This window comes from Lissotriton helveticus, chromosome 12 (assembly GCF_964261635.1).
Source record: "Lissotriton helveticus chromosome 12, aLisHel1.1, whole genome shotgun sequence".
Taxonomy (NCBI): domain Eukaryota; kingdom Metazoa; phylum Chordata; class Amphibia; order Caudata; family Salamandridae; genus Lissotriton; species Lissotriton helveticus.
Window position 1 is genome coordinate 818,387,290 of NC_136073.1, and position 20,131 is coordinate 818,407,420.

General features: G+C 45.4%; 1 protein-coding gene across 3 annotated transcripts in view; it reads left to right on the forward strand.

Annotated features, from left to right (window-relative positions):
* The first annotated feature begins 7,907 nt into the window (after window positions 1-7,907).
* PMVK (phosphomevalonate kinase) overlaps window positions 7,908-20,131 on the forward strand; it is a 28,432-nt gene continuing 16,208 nt past the window's right edge. The window contains exons 1-3 of one of the 3 annotated variants that reach the window (XM_078671431.1): window positions 7,908-8,035; window positions 11,951-12,014; window positions 12,112-12,264. In XM_078671431.1, coding sequence (XP_078527557.1) covers window positions 7,920-8,035; window positions 11,951-12,014; window positions 12,112-12,264 — 333 coding nt within the window. In that variant the 5' untranslated portion in view covers window positions 7,908-7,919. Of the gene's footprint in view, window positions 8,036-8,106; window positions 8,194-9,380; window positions 9,754-11,950; window positions 12,015-12,111; window positions 12,265-20,131 lie in introns of those variants that run through there. The other 2 variants (XM_078671433.1, XM_078671432.1) reach the window with 2 other exon arrangements.

The window sequence follows — 20,131 nt, forward strand, 5'->3', positions numbered from 1 at the left end:
GAAAGTGAAAATATAACATGATGATGGTGATCATTATTGTTATTATTGGAATTATGAGGAAGTAATGATGGCGATGGTGATTATTATTATTTTTAGTTCTCGAATGAATTCCATAATACTGAAACAATTATATCAAACAAACAGCACTCTATTTTTTAGAATACACGCAATGAAAAAAATATTTAGGGTCTCCATCTACCTACAGCATGTCTCCTCCCGAAGGTATTATATGGAGTACTATCCAAAAGGGTGAAAATTGCTTCTTATTTACAGGGGAGGCAGCAAACCCCAGAGAATATACTACCAGTAACCAAGTAAATGCAGTGTGTTCAATATAGAAAAAACGAAAAAACATGATTGTCCTGTGTGCGGCGACCTCAAAGACATGCTCATACTGAAGGACTCGGAAGGAGGTCCTCGGGAAGAGTCAGGGCAGGTTACCCCACCTCTAATCCCAACAAATGTGATCCTTGACTGTGCAGGGAATAGGATAACCAGGTTGTTACTCTCTTAACACCAACTCTGCTTCAGGTTATTTAATTTACTCCTAAAACACCTCACTGAAGTGAAACCAGGATTTACCTAGAAAGGCGTTTATCACATGGCCTTAAAAGTGGCCAATTACTGGTATTCCTCGAGAAGCTCTCAGGTGATGGTGAAGATCTTAACATTTTCCACCCCTCTTAGATCTTCCTTCCTCACAGGTGTCTTTGAATTTTGTGCAGCAGCACAATTTAACATACTTATGCAAATTTAAATTAGGATTAAGACTGAATTGTAGTAAAGTGGCCACCTTCCTACAGGTTGCAAATGAGGCCATTTGCATTCTTAATTCTGGAAATTGTTGTCTACTTGTTCTCATTGGCCTCTCTTCTGCTTTGGGCACAGTTAATCGGTGAACAGCGTTTACAGCGCAACTTTTACAACGAACTACCTTTACCACGCAACTTTTACAACGCAAGTTGTTACAACGACTTGCGCTGGGGGGCGCTCTAGGATAGGGAATAGTTTAATTTACTATCCAACTCCTTCCCTACTATCCACGGGGACTGGAGTTGGAATAGTAAATTAAACTATTCACTATCCAGCGCCCCCCAACGCAAGTCGTTGTAATACTTGTGTTGTAAAAGTTGCATGGTAAAGGCATGCGTTGTAAAAGCATGCGTGCTAACGACATACATCCCAGTTAATCACCCCCACCCTTATTAACCCGTTCCATGCTGGTGACGGAGCGGTTCCGTCACGACCCGCTCGAAGCGCCTGCGCGGCGCGTTCTATTGAGCAGGCGGGCCGTGACAGAACTGCTCCGTCACAAGCACAGTGCGCCTGAGGCTCGTGACGGAGAGGTTCCGTCACGAGCATGTGAGCGCAGTGCGGCCCCCCTCCCCCCTAGCGATGCGGCGGAATTGCCGCCGCAGCGAAGGTGTTAAAACCATCATAGAGCTCATGGGCATTCGTGTTGTGGTCCTTAACTGATAATAGATCTCAGCAGATAAAAAGCAGCATCAACAAGGAGTTCTGGTGCGGGGGTGTTTTGCAAGAATATGCATGCTGAAAAGCCCACAAGGGAGATAACAGCAGAGATAGCAAGGGATTGCTTCAGAGGGGAAGCAAATGAGGGAGAGAGCAACACGGAGTGCAAGGAAGCACATGTTGGAGAGAGCAACACAGAGCAGGCGCACAACGCCCATTGGGCTCAAAGAGCTTCAGCCCCCCCGTCGTGTGTGGCAGCCCGGGCTGATACAGCTTCCCGGGCACACACACAGCCACACCCGAGTACTTCACAGGTCTTTAAAAGACCATTTGCTTGTTGTGGAGGCTTTGTTGTTTTTCACCCCTTCTTAGAGCCCCTGCATCTACACTCTGCCTATTGTTGGAAGAATTCCCCTCTCTGACACAGAGTGATTATTGTATGGAAATGAGCTCCACACCGGGATTGTATACAGTTAACAATTGGTTATTTATAGTGATTAAGTCAGGTTCCAACATCAAACTTACCAGGAACCCTGGGTAGACAGATCTTTTATTACCTGCTGAGAAGTGTAAAGGGGAGTATCATTCATGGCAACAATTTATCAAACCCAATAACTGTAACTCAGAAAAATCAGAGATTCCAGATTTCAATTTGAGGGATTTATTACAAAGCTAAAAACAACTGAATATACAAGCACCTTAAGACGAAATTGTAAAAATACATGGGAACTAATACAAAGCCAAACCTACATAGGAGTCTGCTCCGATGAACCATGAAGAGAATGAACAACTCCAAAAACAAAACACTAGCAAGGACTGCTCCAACATTTAAGCCAGACTTCATCTGTAACTGAAAAGTGAAAAACATTCAAATATCCCTTCTCTATCTCTAAAGTGACATTACCTCTACGTCCCTCGTCCTCGACCCAGTCATCACTCATGAGGTATTCCACACGACAGGAAACAAAACAGGAAACGCTTTCTGACTCCACCCACCCTCCTGTCAGGTGCTATAATACACCTCACCACCAGAAGCAAAACCTGTTTTGTTTCCTGTCGGTTGGATTCTGATGGGAGACGCTTGGGTGAGTGCCGGGCTCTTACCTGCTACGCCTGTCCTGTGGTTTCCTCCTTTGCTGGGCATTGGGGGTGCTCGTGGACCTCCGTGGGATGTGGAAACCGGGCTGCTGGGCTTCCTGTGCTTTCCTGGATTGCTGGGGACCTGGGTTGCGGGGCCTCTCGGGTCCCCGGGGATTTCTGCCTTTCACTGTGCTGGCTGGTCGCTGGGTGCGTGGCTATGGCTTCTCGCATGCGGCTGTGGTCCTTTGTCCCTGAGTCCGGTGTTCGGACCTTTCACCGGCTTCGCTCGTGTTTCGTCGGATTTGCCTGTTGCAGGAGGGGCTCCGCTGGATGGGTGTGCCTGTGAGGCGCGCCGCGGCTCCTCGCGCCCCGGCCATTTCTATGCCGGTGTTATTTCTGCTGGGTACGATCGCCCCCTGGGACGGGGGGGGGGGGGGGCCGTTCCTGCCTCGGTGCCCTTTCTGGATGTCCGTTACTTGGCGGGCCGTTTCTCCCTCGGAGCTCAGTTTCTGCCTCGGAGCTCGTTTCTGGATGTCCGTTCCTCGGCTGCGGGGGGGCTGGAGGCTCCGGGAAGTGCGGAAGTCGGCTGGGAGGCCGGTCCTGGATTCTGTCCCTCGTTGGCCTGTGCTAGCACCCGGGTAGGCTCCGGGTTGCTTGTCTTCCGTCCTGATTGGTGGATGGAGGTGATGTCATCGTTTCCTTTGCCGTTTTCATTCGTCGGCCGCTGCTCGGCCCCTCCTTCCCCCTCCTTCTTCCTCGACTGTTCCTCTCTGTGGCTCAGCTGATGGGTGTGTGTTTCTTCGTATTTATTTGGCGGGATTCTGCTGTTCTTCGATTCCTTCGGCTGCTTGTGGCTCCGCTGGGTGTCTCACGTCTGCTCTGTCTACTGGGTTGCTGTGACTCGTGAATTGCTGCTTTGCTATGGGGAAGCATCACGGGAAGAGAAAGCATGTCTCTCCTGTTCGATCTTCTTCCTCCTCCTCTGATGGTGGTGATTCTGCCCCTGCTGCTCGGAGTGGCAGTTTGGGTGACTCTGAGCTTCTGCAGCGCCTAGTTTTGGAGACGCTGTCTGAACTCATGGCTTCCAGTATGGGTTCTGGGGGTCGCTCTGAGGCTGCTGCTCCCCTGTATTCGGATATTTCGTCCTCTGCTTCCTCTGATGAGTCCTCTTTCGGCGCAGCGGAGCTGCAAGGCAAGTGCATTTCCATGGACCTGATGCCTGTTCTCCTTTGTCTTGTTGGGGAGAATATGGGTTTCCAGAGGTCTCTGTGCCCAGCACCTCCCAGGACTCTGTTCTGCCGCAGTTTCGGAAGCCTGTGTCTTCTTCCATGCCCGTCCACCCCTTTGTCTTGGATGTCCTCCTTAAGGAGTGGAAGGACCCGGACCATATTTCTCTGCCCAGGTTCTTGTCGGAGCTTTATCCGTTGCAGGATTCGGAGGTTGCCCTGCCTGATTCGGTGCAGGTGGATTCTATTGTTGCTTCTCTGGATGGGTCGCCCTTCCTTGGCTGATGATAATATCCTGATGGTTGGGGTGGATAAGAAGATTGACTCTGCTCTTCTGGAGTCCTATGCTGGCTCTCACCTGGCTCTTCGGTAGGGTGTGTATGGTGCATGTGTTCCGCAGTCTTTGTTGGCTGTCTTCAAGACTTTGTTTTCTACTATGCAGGAGGGGGGCACTTGTCCAGAGTTTTTTTTTTTTTTTTTTTTTTTTTTTTTTGCAGAGTTTTATATAGCGCGAACTAGAACCGAACCGAATCAGTTATCAGAGCGCTTTACATAGCACCAGTTACGTTACATGAGGACACTTTCATTTTTAGGCACGGGGAGATTAAGTGATTTGCCCAGAATCACAGGGGGATTTTGGCGTCGTTACCGAGACTCGAACCGAGTTCCCCAGGTCCGAGGTCGAGCGCCTTAGCCGTTAGGCCAACCCCTCTCCCTGGGGGTTGGCCTGCTGGTGTCTATGGCACGCCAGTTGGAGTTCCTTTCGGACGTTGCCTTTGACTCGGTCAGGGCTTCTGCTCTGTCTTGTGGTTCCTCTGTGGCTGCCCGTCGGAATTTGCTGCTGCGTGGTTGGGATTCGGTTGCTGCTCAGCGTTCTGTGGCTTTGAGGTTGCCGTTTTCTGGTACTCTTCTTTTTGGGGACGCCCTGGAGGACATGCTCCATAGAGTCTTTATGAAGAGGAAGCATTGTCTGTCCTTTGGCCTCCTTGGTTCCTCTATGCCTTTCCCCCCTTTTCCTCTGATCCCTGCTTCTTGCTGTAGGTTCAGCGGGTGGGGGCTCGGGTGGTGGCTGTTCTCCCTTTTTGGCCTCGCCGCTCCTGGTTCCCTCTGCTGTTGCGTCTGGCGGTGGCCCCTCCGTGGATCCTGCCGCGCTTCCCGTCTGTTTGGGAATTTCTCTCTTTCTGCTCCTTCTGTCCGCTCTCCGGTTCCTCCTTGGGTTCTCTCTTTGGTTCTGGGTGCCTTGCAGTCCCCTCCCTTTGAGCCTTTGGAGTCCGTGGAGTTGTAATTCCTGTCTTTCATGGTTGCTTTTTTGGTGGCTGTTACATCTGCTCGGAGGTTGGGTGAGCTTACGGCTTTACGTTGTTCTCCCCCCTTTTTTTGTGGTTTCTGGATGACGCTGTGGTCCTTTCCTTGGACCCCGGTTTTATGCCTAAGATTCGTTCACGTTTTCCATTCCTCCCTGGAGTTGATTCTTCCTTCTCTCTGTCCTTCTCCTTCCTCTCCTTCTGATGTCCTGCTACATTCTTTGGATGTGAGGAGGGCGTTGTCTGTTTATGTTGGTCGTTCTGCTGGGTTTCGGTCTTCTGACTCCCTCTTTCTGACCTTTGGTTTGGCTGGTAGGGGTAAGGCTGCCTCTCGTCTTACTTTGGGTCGCTGGATCTGGGCTGTGATCTTGTTGGCTTACCAGGGCTCTGGTTTGCCTTGCCCGTCTGGGGTTCAGGCGAGTTCTGCCAGGGGTGTGTCTGCTTCCTGGGCTGCTTTCCGTGGGGTTCCCCTTGAGGTGATCTGTAGGGCGGGTACCTGGGCGTCCGAGTCCGCTTTTGTGCGACATTTTCGCTTGACTTGTGCTCTGTCTGGCCGCCCTATTTTTGGTTCTGGTGTGTTGCAAGCTGTGGGGATCCCCCCATCTGTGTGATTCAGTTTATTTCTGTTTGTTATTACACTGTGTCTTGCTGCACGCCTTGGTGTCTGTTCTGTTTCTATTTGTGGTGTGCCAAAGGCCTTTGTGGGGTTGCTTTGGTATGCCTCATGAGTGATGACTGGGTCGAGGACGAGGGACGTAGAGGTAATGCTATGATTACGTACGGTAATCCCCATTACTCTTAGTCCTGCTCGTCCTCGACCCAGTCATACGACCCGCCCGCCCTCCCTTTCCAGGCCTTTGGTGCTTGGTACATCAGGTTTTGCTTCTGGTGGTGAGGTGTATTATAGCACCTGACAGGAGGGTGGGTGGAGTCAGAAAGCGTTTCCTGTTTTGTTTCCTGTCGTGTGGAATACCTCATGAGTGATGACTGGGTCGAGGACGAGTAGGACTAAGAGTAATGGGGATTACCGTACGTAATCATAGCATCCCTACTTAGCACTTCCCAAACAAAGTCAGCAAAAGGTGTCAGCTTGTGAAGACTTCCTAAGAAGCACATTCACAGTGTATATTAGTAGCCAAAGTTACAGAGCTTGTTCTAAGATGCTCTCTCCTAGATCGATCTCCTGACCCCCTTCTCCTAACTCATCCTGTCTCCTTCTGCCTCTTTCTCTTTCTGCTTCTCCTCCTTCGGGGCTCTTTCCCTAATACAAAAATGCAAAGATGTAAAACATACCCACAGATCACCTCATGCTAACGGACACCTCTACTAGGTAGTTATCTACTGTCCTCTCCAGATGTAGTCCTATGACCTTGGTTCCCAGGCCTCCTCAACGAGAAAGAACTCCAGCTCCCAATTATCGACCTTTTGCTAACAATGTTTCCCTTCTCCTCCATGCCTAACTCCTAAAACAAAACACATTAGTTCTAACTAACAAGGGCAGCTTCTTCCACCTGTGAGAACAGAACAGAACATTCTTGCATACACATGAAATACGCTGACTACCCCCAAATACGAGAGCCTACCAGGGAAATGACATTTCCAGGCCTACACAATTCGGCCAACATAGGAATAAACAAACAGGCCTTTCTTGAGCACAACGTAAACATGTTATGTAGGCCTTTAACATCAAAATAATCACGCATATTAATAACATCGCATCTGCAAGCAACTACATTTCATTACACTTTAAACATAATTAGTCATTTCTTTGTGCAATCTTCATCATTGCGCTATTTCATTTCTCTTCTGCATGGCACAAAATACTTTTCGATTCATACACTTGCACTTTTTCGTTATTACAGCACGTTTATAATACTTAAATTAATATCACACAAGAATATATGTGGGTGCAGACTATCCATGATTATGATACACCCCTACAATTTTAGAGCACCATTGCGCCCTATCAATAGCATTAATTCAGTCTAGGTAAACTGATCTTCATTGCTTGATTTTGCTTGTGAGTGTCACTCATAGTCGTTGAAATGTCACTCATAATTACACTGAATTTATGAAAATGTCACACATCGCAATATGAAACCTTGGCAGCTATGCCAGATTCTGGGCAATCACTTAATCTCCCTGTGCCTACCAAAAATGAATGTGTCTTTGTGTAACGTAACTGGTGCTCATTTAAAGCGCTCCAATACCTTCGGGTCGAGTTCGCGCTATATAAGTCAGCAACAAAAAATAGCCAAAAAGTTAGGTAACTTGGTTTTGCCAGTGTTTGTTTAGTTGCAATTTCGCCTCAGCAAGTGGGGGTAGCAAACGATGTATTGTACTATTGTTTATCAACTCAGAAATCTAGATCCGCCAAATTTAAAATCTTATCTTTTAGTATTCTCAAATATTTACTAGATTTTTAGAAACATTTAAAAAACATGATCCCCTTAACTGTTTAAGAATAGCACACATTTAGAAAATCACTTTTGAATTGGACCTTGATATTTTTCGAAATATTTCAAAAACATGATCTCCTGAACTTTTGAATTTGAGTTCCGTATACACCTTCTCGATACATTTCTGAAACAATCGCCCTTTCAAGATGGCTGCGACAGCGACCGGCCCTGGGAGGCCGGCTTCCGCAACCCTCTATTTACATACACCCAGTGGCTCGAGAGTAGCACGATGTGGGCGAGGCTTAGCTCTGGGCTGGAGAACCAATCGCAAGTGCTCCGGTGACGGCCAGAGGGCGGAGTAACAGACGCGCTACCAATCAGTGAGGCTCGACGCGATACCAGCGGCCAATCAGCGGACGCGGTGAGTGTTGTGATAGATGAGTACCTTTGGCATCACTAGTTTTGTCATGGCCAAGGGACCGTGCCTGGTGCTGCTCTGCAGCGGGAAGAGAAAGAGCGGCAAGGACTACGTCACGGAGCACCTGCATAACAGGTAGGTACGCAAGATGGAGGGAGGGGAACAGTAAATGGAAAAGGTCGAATGGGTTCATGCTGGAAGATTACGAGAGAAAATGAAATGGAAAGAGGGGACAGAGGGAGTTCGAGACAAACACGCCAGATCAGTATGTAGCATTTGAGTGAAGTGGAATGGTAAATATTAAGAGACTAGGTGGAGGGGAGAGTATTAAAAGAGACAATGTGGAGGGGTGAGTATTAAAAGAGACAATGTGGAGGGGTGGATATTAAAAAAGACAAGGTAGAGGGGTGAGTATTAAAAAAGACAAGGTGGAGGGGTGAGTATTAAAAAAGACAAGGTGGAGGGGTGAGTATTAAAAGAGATAAAGCGGAAGGGTTGAGTATTAAAAGAGACAAGGTGGATGGTGAGTATTAAAAAAGACAAGGTGGAGGGGTGAGTATTAAAAGAGATAAAGCGGAAGGGTTGAGTATTAAAAGAGACAAGGTGGATGGTGAGTATTAAAAGAGACAAGGTGCAGGGGTGAGTATTAAAAGAGATAAAGCGGAAGGGTTGAGTATTAAAAGAGACCAGGTAGAGGGTGGGTATTAAAAAAGACAAGGTGGATGGGTGAGTATTAAAAGAGATAAAGCGGAAGGGTTGAGTATTAAAAGAGACAAGGTGGATGGTGAGTATTAAAAGAGACAAGGTGGAGGGGTGAGTATTAAAAGAGATAAAGCGGAAGGGTTGAGTATTAAAAGAGACAAGGTGGATGGTGAGTATTAAAAGAGACAAGGTGGATGGTGAGTATTAAAAGAGACAAGGTGGAGGGGTGAGAATTAAAAGAGACAAAGCGGAGAGGTTGAGTATTAAAAGAGACAAAGCGGAGAGGTTGAGTATTAAAAGAGACAAGGCTGAAGGGTGACTGAGGATGTAGAGGGTGAAGAGAGAAAGGGAAGAAGAAGGAAGATACCTTCACACATATATCCCTGTTGAAAATTTGCTGGAAATGGAAAAGGTGTATCCTGGGAACATGTAAATCAAAGTAATAATGGCACCTGAAAGAGGACTGAGTAGTGAAGGCCTAAGTCATGAGGAGTGGAGTCGCTTTAGTTCATGCACTTTCTGAAGACTTCCAGGAATACGTTTGACTCATTATACAAAAGCATAGAGGGTTAATGTGCCTGCTGTGAATTTCCTTGTGCAATCTGTGGCTCACAGATTGTATTTCGTGTTGATAACTCAGTGGGTTACTGCATTTGTTGTAACGATCATCGTGGTTACACGCCGCAAGTTACATTCTTTGCATTATAGCGTCATCAAGCTACATACTAATTGAAAGGTATACCTTTAGAATCTTGTATCTTTTTCTCATCCTTTCGTTAATCTACGATTGTTAAAAAGTGTTCCTTTCTGTGGGAATAAATACTATCACCATATAAATCGTTCCTAGTGCAATTGCATAATTTGACAGATACATCTGACACTCCTAAAGTCCATGCACATCTTTTACACATGTAGTTGTCTTTTTTTTCCTAAACGGTTTTGGCATCTAGGTGTTGGTCTCTACCTAGCTTCCAACCAGGATGACTCTTGAACAAAAGGAGTGCTGATTGTCCTTTAAGTGAGGAATGTGAGTTCATGGCTGCTGGAAGTGAAAACGGGAGTTGTGCCTCTTTTCCTGCTCGTTGCTGCTCAGAACGCAAAGCCCAGCAAGTGTGGGTGCAGCTCAATGTGTTGGCAAATGCACCATCAAAGTAAGATTTTATTGCAAAATTAATTAATTAATTAAAATTGATGCACTAGGAAAGAGCATATTTCAGTGGGACCAAACGAGATCTGGGTTAATAATAGTTACTGGATGCAGGGTATGCCTGAATCTCCATCTTTTGCAACACCCCACAGAAACTGAAAATAAGCTTAAAATCCTAGAACGTCTCAATAAAAAGTCAGCGGTCCTTCTGGCAGGTCAGTAACAGTGGAGCAGTTAAAAGCAATAATTAAAACCTCGAGGTCTAAATGGCAAGATGACATACATGTTCTAGAAAATGAAGAATTTTAAGGCTATATCCACCAGACTGAGGTTAATAAAGTTTAAATATTTTCATAGAACATACTTTGACTCAACTAAACTTTGGACCATGAGGAGCCGGTGGAGCCAAGATGTCTGAACTGTCATGCAGAAAGGGTGGACGATTTCCATCTGGTCCTGCTCAGTGGTTAGCCATAACTGGTCCAAGATACTTAAATCTGTAAGCGAAATCCTCAGTGTCAATCTGGAGAAGGACCCTTAGCAAGCAAGCAATTCTGATTATTGGGGCGGGGACTGGGTTGGTTCCCTCGGGTATCAGAACTTGGTGGATACTGGCTTACTAGTGGCTGAACGAGATATTGCCAGACAATGGATAGACAAGGTGGCTCATGCACTACAAGAATGTTTACTTGGCATGGATTACTGCACAACTGCTGAAAAAATTTAACACAAATCAAGTGTGTGAAAATATAGCATAAAATATGGGACGCATAGCTCCATTCCTGTCACAAAGTGTAACCATTTGTTTACTTGGCTTGGCTGTGTACACTCCTATTTGTGTTCCCTTAATGTACTATCCTGATTGGAGGCATAGCACACTGGCAATTCTTTTTGCTCTTTGCTCAGTACTATAAAACGAATAAAGATTAATTTAAAAAAAGAAACCAACCCAATTATATATGTGGTCCGGATAATGTTTAGAAGGAGAAGCTGACATATAGTTCTTAGCCAGTGCTGCACCCTCCTCCCCCAAGTATATTTAGCCACATTCCGCAAACCAGAAAAGTCCTAGCCAAATAGTCTAAAGAAAATTCCTTCTTGCCTTAAAACAGAGATACCTGCACCCAAAATCTTATATGAGTGTTGGGGAGTGGGGCGATAGAAAGCAATATAGATTTACAATGCTCAGATAATTTTTTTTATCTGCTGGGCTTACTGCAGTACAATATCTAGGTCATGAAAATAGGCTCACTGGGAGACGCTGACCCACTTTACATACTTGGTAGGAACTGCAGCTGACAAATCTTGCAACACATCAACAAGAATAGCTTGCGCAAACGGGCACTAGTATGTCAGTCAAGTAAACAAAGCACACCAGAAAGTCATTAAACAAGCCACATGAGGACCAGTACTACAAACAGGAACCACAAAGAACAGCTGCACAATACATCAGGCTCATAGACCATGTGTGAGACAAATAACATAGGTAAAATGCTCTCCAACACAAAACGGAGCAGTCTCGGACTGAAACGGATAATGACGGCATGACTGAACCTAAAAATCAGGATAAGACTTGATTTGCCACATGTATAATCTGGGCGGACTAGAGGCTTACCAACACTTATTTTACACTTTCTCAACATTTCAAGACACCCAGGACACCTGTGTCACCGTTCATTCTGTAAATTGAATGCTTCCAAGAAAAATAAGTTAGTCAAAATTCTGGCTTGTTGTTAGGAAAGGGTCCAAAAAAACAGGAGTCAGCAAAACCTGTTACCAGCAGAGGAAGGATGTAGGCAATAGACTAAATCCGTATTTCAGAAGAAAAACAATGGGAAATGCAACAAATAACCTTTTTTTATGTACTTATTTTGGCACCACTTGTCTGACTTGACATGTGGGTGTTTAAATTTTGTATTTCATGGTAGAGCAGGGAAGATCTAGATGAGTGAGGGGGAGAAGAGGAGCAAAAATGTGTAGTGTGGGACGAGAGCCATGGCAAAATATAGTGTTATTATGTGAGGCGGCAAAGCAAAAAGGGCAGGGGCAGTAACAGCTAGGCAAAGGTAGCTAGTAGAGGGTGGTTAGATATCATGTGGACAAAATAGGATTGGTACTTTCGGTAAACATCATCTCAGTTTCTCTAGACCATCGATGTCAGTCACGTTCTCCAGTAAGGTTCTGATTTTCGTCAATGACAGGTTAGGCCCAGATGTGTGTGCCATCCTGCGCCTGTCTGGACCCCTAAAGGAGCAGTATGCTAAGGTATGACTCTTGCCCCATTACTGTAGCTTTTTCTTCCATCAAGTTTTGCAAATCCCCACAAGAACGCTGTTGTACAGAGTTTTTTTTCTTTTCGTAGGAGCATGGTCTTGACTTCAAACGCCTTCTGGACCCCAGCGAGTATAAGGAGAAATACCGGTCCGACATGATCCGATGGGGGGAGGAGAAGCGAAACCAGGACCCAGGATTTTTCTGTAGGATCATCGTGGATGGGGCTGCCCAGCCCATATGGGTAAGCAGACTGATTGTGGGGCTGACGTCTGTTGAGCACTTGATTCACCAACTGGCCCTTGCCACGATTAAAGTTTTTTTTATCGGTAATAGAAGGTGAAACAGGTGGGACATAAATATCAGTATCGTATTCAACTGAGCTGGCCTTACCATGCCCAGCGCTTGTTAACCGCATGCGTGCGGGCGGAATTCCGCTCGCACGCTGAGATATGCGAAAGCGCATGTTACGTGACGAGCTGGGCTCGTCATCGGCGTAGCAGGAGGCTACCTCATGACGAGCTCAGCTCGTCATCAGCGTCGAAGGGGTTAAGGACCCTACACTCTAGACAAAGTGATTTAAAATGTGCCAAATAGTACATTAATTTATAGTACATTCTATCAACTATATTGGCCCAAAAACTAGATTTCACAGACTGTTTTGAGCAGAAATGCAAGAAAATATTTCTGTATGTAATGGTTTGTTACAGTAAACAGAAGTATTTGTGCAAAGCAACACTATTATTTCATTGGCATGTGTAGAGTGGCATGAAGTAGAACATTGGAGACTGAAATGGAGTAGAAAGTTGTGTGGTGGCATAAAGTGGAGTTGAGTGGCGTAAAGCAGAGTGTTGGGTGGAAAGGCGTAGAGTAGCAGAGTGGAGTGACTTAGAGTGGAGTAAAGTGGCATGAAGTGGCATAGATTAGATAGATTTGATAAAGTGGAGTGGTGTTGAGCGCCGTGCCATGGAGCGGCGTAGAGTGGCATATAGTGTTGTGTAATGGAGTAGCGTAGATTGGAGTAAGCATGGTATTGTAGTGTACTTTCATTACAGACAATACAGTTTCAATTGAAATTACCTTTACATTTGTAGACATACAGTTTTAGTGATAACTATAAAGTACACAGACGATAATGTATTGATTTGTTTTGATTATATTAAAATACTTGGCTCCACCGCACTTAAGAATTACAAAAAAAAGTGCTTCATTTGTGCTTTCCTAATTCTGATATATTCTGAAATATTTGTACAGTTCATTTATAGACATTTCAGTTTTGTTGTGTGCTAAAAACAAATAACTTCCTTTCACATCCCCAGCAAGATTGTCACATAAATCCTCTTACTTTGAGGTCAGAGAAAGAAAAGTGAACATCAAGCTCCCTGAAAGACCGAGCCAAACATTTGATATCTGTCTTTGCACAGCAAATGTGACAACATAAAAACAAAATTGAAAAGCCTGTTTATTGCTCAGTAACGTCTGACTCCAGCCTGGTCATTTTGGTGGTGCTTCTCCCTCCCCATTCCCTTACTTCCAGCGCCCATGTAATAGGCCTGAAATTGACGAAGAGAATTTTTTTGGGGGTGGGGGGTTAAATAGCGCAAACTCGTCCCAAAGGTATCAGAGCAATTTACATGAGCACCAGTTGTGTTACAGACTGGCGTATTTATTTTGTTAGGTACGGGGATATTACGTGATTTGCCCAGAATCACAGGATATTGAGCGTCGCTGTCGAGACTCGAACCTGGTTCCCCAGCTTCAAGGTAGATCGCTCTAACTGTTAGGCCACATCCTCAACCGTATTGTTTAGGTTATGCTATTAGGACAGAGCACTGACCAAAATAAACAATTTCGTAGACAGAACGTTGTTCATCATGGGCATGTAAGATTGATGTAGGTAAGAAGAATCAGTCAAGCAGAAAGATGGTAGGCAGGACGCCTTATCAAAGAAATACAGCGTGTTTACTGCTGTGAACTAGCATACAGGTGACAATTCAAAACACATGTACTCTCCTGGAGTGCCTTACGAAAAAAAGAACAAAAAGAGTTCCCAGCCAATGAGCACTTGTGGAAGAATATAATGAGCCAGTCAGAGAGGTGGCAAACAGTATATGCTCCATGGAAGGGACAAAGACGTGCTGGAGAGCCTAACACAAATAAATCCAGCAAATAGAAAGTAAGCAAGTGTGACTTACAAAACACCAAGCTAATGGTAAACAATGGGTGGAACGCATTCCTAGGGAACCTTTCAGCATGCCCCCAGTTTTTCTTTATATCCAGACAACTGCTTTAGGCTTAAACCAAAATAAAATCCTAAATTGCATTTTAGTGCTAGGGTTTGACTAACTTGTGCCACTGTGTATCTAATATATTTTTTAGCTCTTCTCAAATAATCCATAGTGCTGCCAGCAATTTTGGAATATTGTACATACATTCTAGCCAGGCTAATATGCTCTTCAGTGTCCTTTGTTCTCCCTATATTTGGTAGGAGGCAGAACCCCACAAACCGGTACTAGCCACTTTGTGTCTCTATTGTGCCAAGACACTGTGCTTCGGCTTTAATTTAGCAGAGCACTGGATATGGACGTTTCAGTCTTGATTCACTTCAGTTTAACAAACTGGAGCAAAGTACGGGATTACAGAGGTTTTAGGGGGAGCCAAGCAACTGAATTTGTATATTTGTACCAAAGAGAAAAGTAATCTTCAATGCTTTACACCGGCAAAATCAGTAGGTCAGGCCTTGGCATGCTGGCCAATGGTTGTTTAAATTCCAAGCATATGCCACAAAAATGGAAGAGAAGAAAACAAAAGAAAACATGCCACTGCTTACACATAGCGGCTTGCAATAAAAAGTTTACTTTATTGAAATAAATAGGAATCCAACTTAATTTTAATTGAATGGTACTGATGTTTGCTAGCAAGCAGGTGTACTTGGATCATACAGAGAAACACTTTTTAGTTTGAAGTCACATCGCTGGAAAATACGATACTTATTGAAAAGAAAAATATTACTGTCTTTGCACTACTGTAATTTGAACATTTTTAACACACAAGGGTGACTAAAATATTAAACAAGCATTTGCAATGCAATAGGTCTCGCATTATGAAAGTTTGAGCTATTGGTCTTGTAAATGACAATTTTTTTATTTATGTGTTGATTTTGAAAATAGCTAAATTAATAGCTTTGTCATTTTCAATGCCAATAGTTATAACTTTCGCACATGTGACGACTATAGCATTTGTAATGCAACATGTTTTGTATTTACGTGACTTAGATGTATTGATATTACAAATAGCAACAGCTTTTAATTTTTTTAAATAATTAATACTTAAATAAAAGTGATTGTCATTTATATTGGCAATAGCTTAAACTTTTGTAAATAACGTTTGTGAAGATTATGTTCAGTGTATTTTATTGTGATGAAAATCCAAGAACAGAAGTGAAATAACATCTTTTTGTGACATTTGTAATAAAGCTTGAAACATTGAGAGAACATAATTGAACCAGTTGTTGTTGAATGGTTGCACAGATTGATGCTGTGATGTCGCGGAGTGATGCTGTGGTGGTGCTGAGTGATGCTGGGATTGCGCTGAGTGATGCTGGGATTGCGCTGAGTGGTGCTGTGGTGGTGCTGAGTGGTGCTGTGGTGGTGCTGAGTGGTGCTGTGGTGGTGCTGAGTGATGCTGTGGTGGTGCTGAGTGATGCTGTGGTGGTGCTGAGTGATGCTGTGGTGGTGCTGAGTGATGCTGTGGTGGTGCTGAGTGATGCTGTGGTGGTGCTGAGTGATGCTGTGGTGGTGCTGAGTGATGCTGTGGTGGTGCTGAGTGATGCTGTGGCGGTGCTGAGTGATGCTGTGGCGGTGCTGAGTGATGCTGTGGCGGTGCTGAGTGATGCTGTGGCGGTGCTGAGTGATGCTGTGGCGGTGCTGAGTGATGCTGTGGCGGTGCTGAGTGATGCTGTGGCGGTGCTGAGTGATGCTGTGGTGGTGCTGAGTGATGCTGTGGTGGTGCTGAGTGATGCTGTGGTGCTGCTGAGTGATGCTGTGGTGGTGCTGCTGAGTTCTCTCTGCAACTGCACTCTGCAACTGCACTCTGCAACTGCACTCTGAATCTGCACTCTGAATCTGTACTCTGCACTCTGAATCTGCACTCTGCACTCTGAATCTGAACTCTGCACTCTGAATCTGAACTCTGAATCTGCTTTCTGCACTCTGAATCTGCACTCTGCACTCTGAATCTGCACTCTGAATCTGCACTCTGCACTCTGAATCTGCACTCTGAATCTGCACTCTGAATCTGCACTCTGAATCTGCACTCTGCACTCACAATCTGCACTCTGAATCTGCACTCTGAATCTGCACTCTGAATCTGCACTCTGAATCTGCACTCTGAATCTGCACTCTGAATCTGCACTCTGAATCTGCACTCTGAATCTGCACTCTGAATCTGCACTCTGAATCTGCACTCTGCACTCTGAATCTGCACTCTGAATCTGCACTCTGAATCTGCACTCTGAATCTGCACTCTGAATCCGCACTCTGAATCCGCACTCTGAATCCGCACTCTGAATCCGCACTCTGAATCCGCACTCTGAATCCGCACTCTGAATCTGCACTCTGAATCTGCACTCTGAATCTGCACTCTGAATCTGCACTCTGAATCTGCACTCTGAATCTGCACTCTGAATCTGCATCTGCACTCTGAATCTGCACTCTGAATCTGCATCTGCACTCTGAATCTGCACTCTGAATCTGCACTCTGAATCTGCACTCTGAATCTGCACTCTGAATCTGCACTCTGAATCTGCACTCTGAATCTGCACTCTGCACTCTGAATCTGCACTCTGCACTCTGAATCTGCACTCTGCACTCTGAATCTGCACTCTGCACTCTGAATCTGCACTCTGAATCTGCACTCTGAATCTGCACTCTGAATCTGCACTCTGAATCTGCACTCTGAATCTGCACTCTGAATCTGCACTCTGCACTCTGAATCTGCACTCTGCACTCTGAATCTGCACTCTGAATCTGCACTCTGCACTCTGAATCTGCACTCTGCACCTGCACTCTGAATCTGCACTCTGCACTCTGCACCTGCACTCTGCACTCTGAATCTGCACTCTGAATCTGCACTCTGAACTCTGAATCTGCACTCTGAACTCTGAATCTGCACTCTGCACTCACAATCTGCACTCACAATCTGCACTCTGCACTCACAATCTGCACTCACAATCTGCACTCTGAATCTGCACTCTGAATCTGCACTCTGAATCTGCACTCTGCACTCTGAATCTGCACTCTGCACTCTAAATCTGCACTCTGCTCTCACAATCTGCACTCTAAATCTGCACTCTGCACTCTAAATCTGCACTCTAAATCTGCACTCTGAATCTGCACTCTGAATCTGCACTCTGAATCTGCACTCTGAAACTGCACTCTGCACTCTGAATCTGCACTCTGAATCTGCACTCTGCACTCTGAATCTGCACACTGCACTCTGAATCTGCACTCTGCACTTTGAATCTGCACTCTGCACTTTGAATCTGCACTCTGCACTCTGAATCTGCACTCTGCACTCTGAATCTGCACTCTGCACTCTGAATCTGCACTCTGAATCTGCACTCTGAATCTGCACTCTGAATCTGCACTCTGAATCTGCACTCTGAATCTGCACTCTGAATCTGCACTCTGAATCTGCACTCTGAATCTGCACTCTGCACTCTGAATCTGCACTCTGCACTCTGCACTCTAAATCTGCACTCTGCTCTCACAATCTGCACTCTAAATCTGCACTCTGCACTCTAAATCTGCACTCTGAATCTGCACTCTGCACTCTGCACTCTGCACTCTGAATCTGCACTCTGCACTCTGAATCTGCACTCTGAATCTGCACTCTGCACTCTGCACTCTAAATCTGCACTCTGCTCTCACAATCTGCACTCTAAATCTGCACTCTGCATTCTAAATCTGCACTCTAAATCTGCACTCTGCACTCTGAATCTGCACTCTGAATCTGCACTCTGAATCTGCACTCTGAATCTGCACTCTGAATCTGCACTCTGAATCTGCACTCGCAATCTGCACTCTGAATCTGCACTCTGAATCTGCACTCGCAATCTGCACTCGCAATCTGCACTCGCAATCTGCACTCGCAATCTGCACTCGCAATCTGCACTCGCAATCTGCACTCGCAATCTGCACTCGCAATCTGCACTCGCAATCTGCACTCGCAATCTGCACTCGCAATCTGCACTCGCAATCTGCACTCGCAATCTGCACTCGCAATCTGCACTCGCAATCTGCACTCGCAATCTGCACTCGCAATCTGCACTCGCAATCTGCACTCGCAATCTGTACTCTGAATCTGCACTCTGAATCTGCAATCTGCAATCTGCACTCTGAATCTGCAATCTGCACTCTAAATCTGCAATCTGCACTCTAAATCTGCACTCTGAATCTGCACCTGCACTCTGAATCTGCTCTCTGAATCTGCACTCTGCACTCTGAATCTGCACTCTGCACTCTGAATCTGCACTCTGAATCTGCACTCTGAATCTGCACTCTGAATCTGCACTCTGAATCTGCACTCTGCACTCACAATCTGCACTCACAATCTGCACTCACAATCTGCACTCACAATCTGCACTCTAAATCTGCACTCTGCCCTCAGTCAGTCAAGAAGTCTTTATTCGATTAGTTCATCATAAAAGACATAAAATACAATTTATACATATAAAAACTGTTTAAGACAAGTATTAAATCATTGCCAGACTAATCGGCTTCTTGTTACATATTTACAAATTTACAATAGCGCTCAATTATATACATATTTCGGCAAAATGCTGGGCCTAGTTTTAAAACAATCACATCTTTTAGATCCCCGTTGGATTGCTTTTAATAAACCTGATTCTAAGCACCCAGGCCCACCCCAGAAATTTTGCAACCCCCACAACAATTAAAGGGTCCAGGTTGGTCTTTAACAATCTACTTGCTTCACCAGCCGAGCTGGTACCTAAGTTTCTACATACCGGCCTAAGCCATTTGGCTCTGGGGGCAGAATAAAGTGGACACACATACAAAAAGTGATTCATGCTTTCAACAATACCTTGGCAGTTAGGACAATGCCCCGTCCTATCAGCTCCCCACTTTTTGGTAAAGTCCCCAAGAGGAAGTGAACCAGTTCTAAATTGGAAGAATAGTTTGCGATCCATGGGCTTTGTTATAATATCCCAATACCTTTCCAACTTGGGTATGTCCTTATAAATAGTGAACAAAGCAGTAAGGCTACTCGAGCACATTTTTGAATGCCTGTTGTATGTCACCCATTCCCAATAACACTGTTTAAAATCCTTTTTAGATGGAAATATGGCTGACTCGGGGGAGAACCACAGGTCTCCATGCCCCAAAGCAATTAGGGTAGCCTTAAGGTCCCTAAACCAGCCTATATTTGTGGCACCGAAGCTGTTTCTAACCTCCAAGCAGGCTTTTGCGTAGTAGTGGAGTTCCGGCGTAGTCCATAGACGACGCCAGAATGTGAGCGGGCGAAATCTAGCATGGTCGTCCACCGGTTGGCACCCTAAGTCATAAAAGAGGGGAATTAGTGGTGATGACTGAGGCAGACCTGTTGCCATTCTTAAGAATTTATTTTGGGCTTGTCTTAATGAGTCCAGGTTACTACCACCCCAGAGTTCTGCTCCATATAGGACTGCTGGTAAAACCTTACCGCCATATATCTTTATAAGCGGGGACATCGGCCTGGTGAATGAACCTTTGTGTTCCTTGATCAGTGCCCCACCCAGCTGCTGATGTTTCAAGGTCATAAGCTCAACCTGATGGGACCAGCTCAACGTCTCACTAAAGGTAACTCCCAAGTAGGTGAAGTGCTTTGTCTGCTCCAGGGAGATATCCCCCATGGAAACCTTGGCTTTGATTTGTTTATGCCCTCTCAGAACCATAAATTTGGTTTTAGATACGTTTACCTCCAGCTCATGTTCGCTGCAGAAACTCTCGAACCTCGACAGGGCTTTTTGCAAACCCTGTCTGGTTTGGGAGATCAGGAGAGTATCGTCAGCGAACATGAGCAGGGGGATTTTCATACCAGCTAAACTTGGG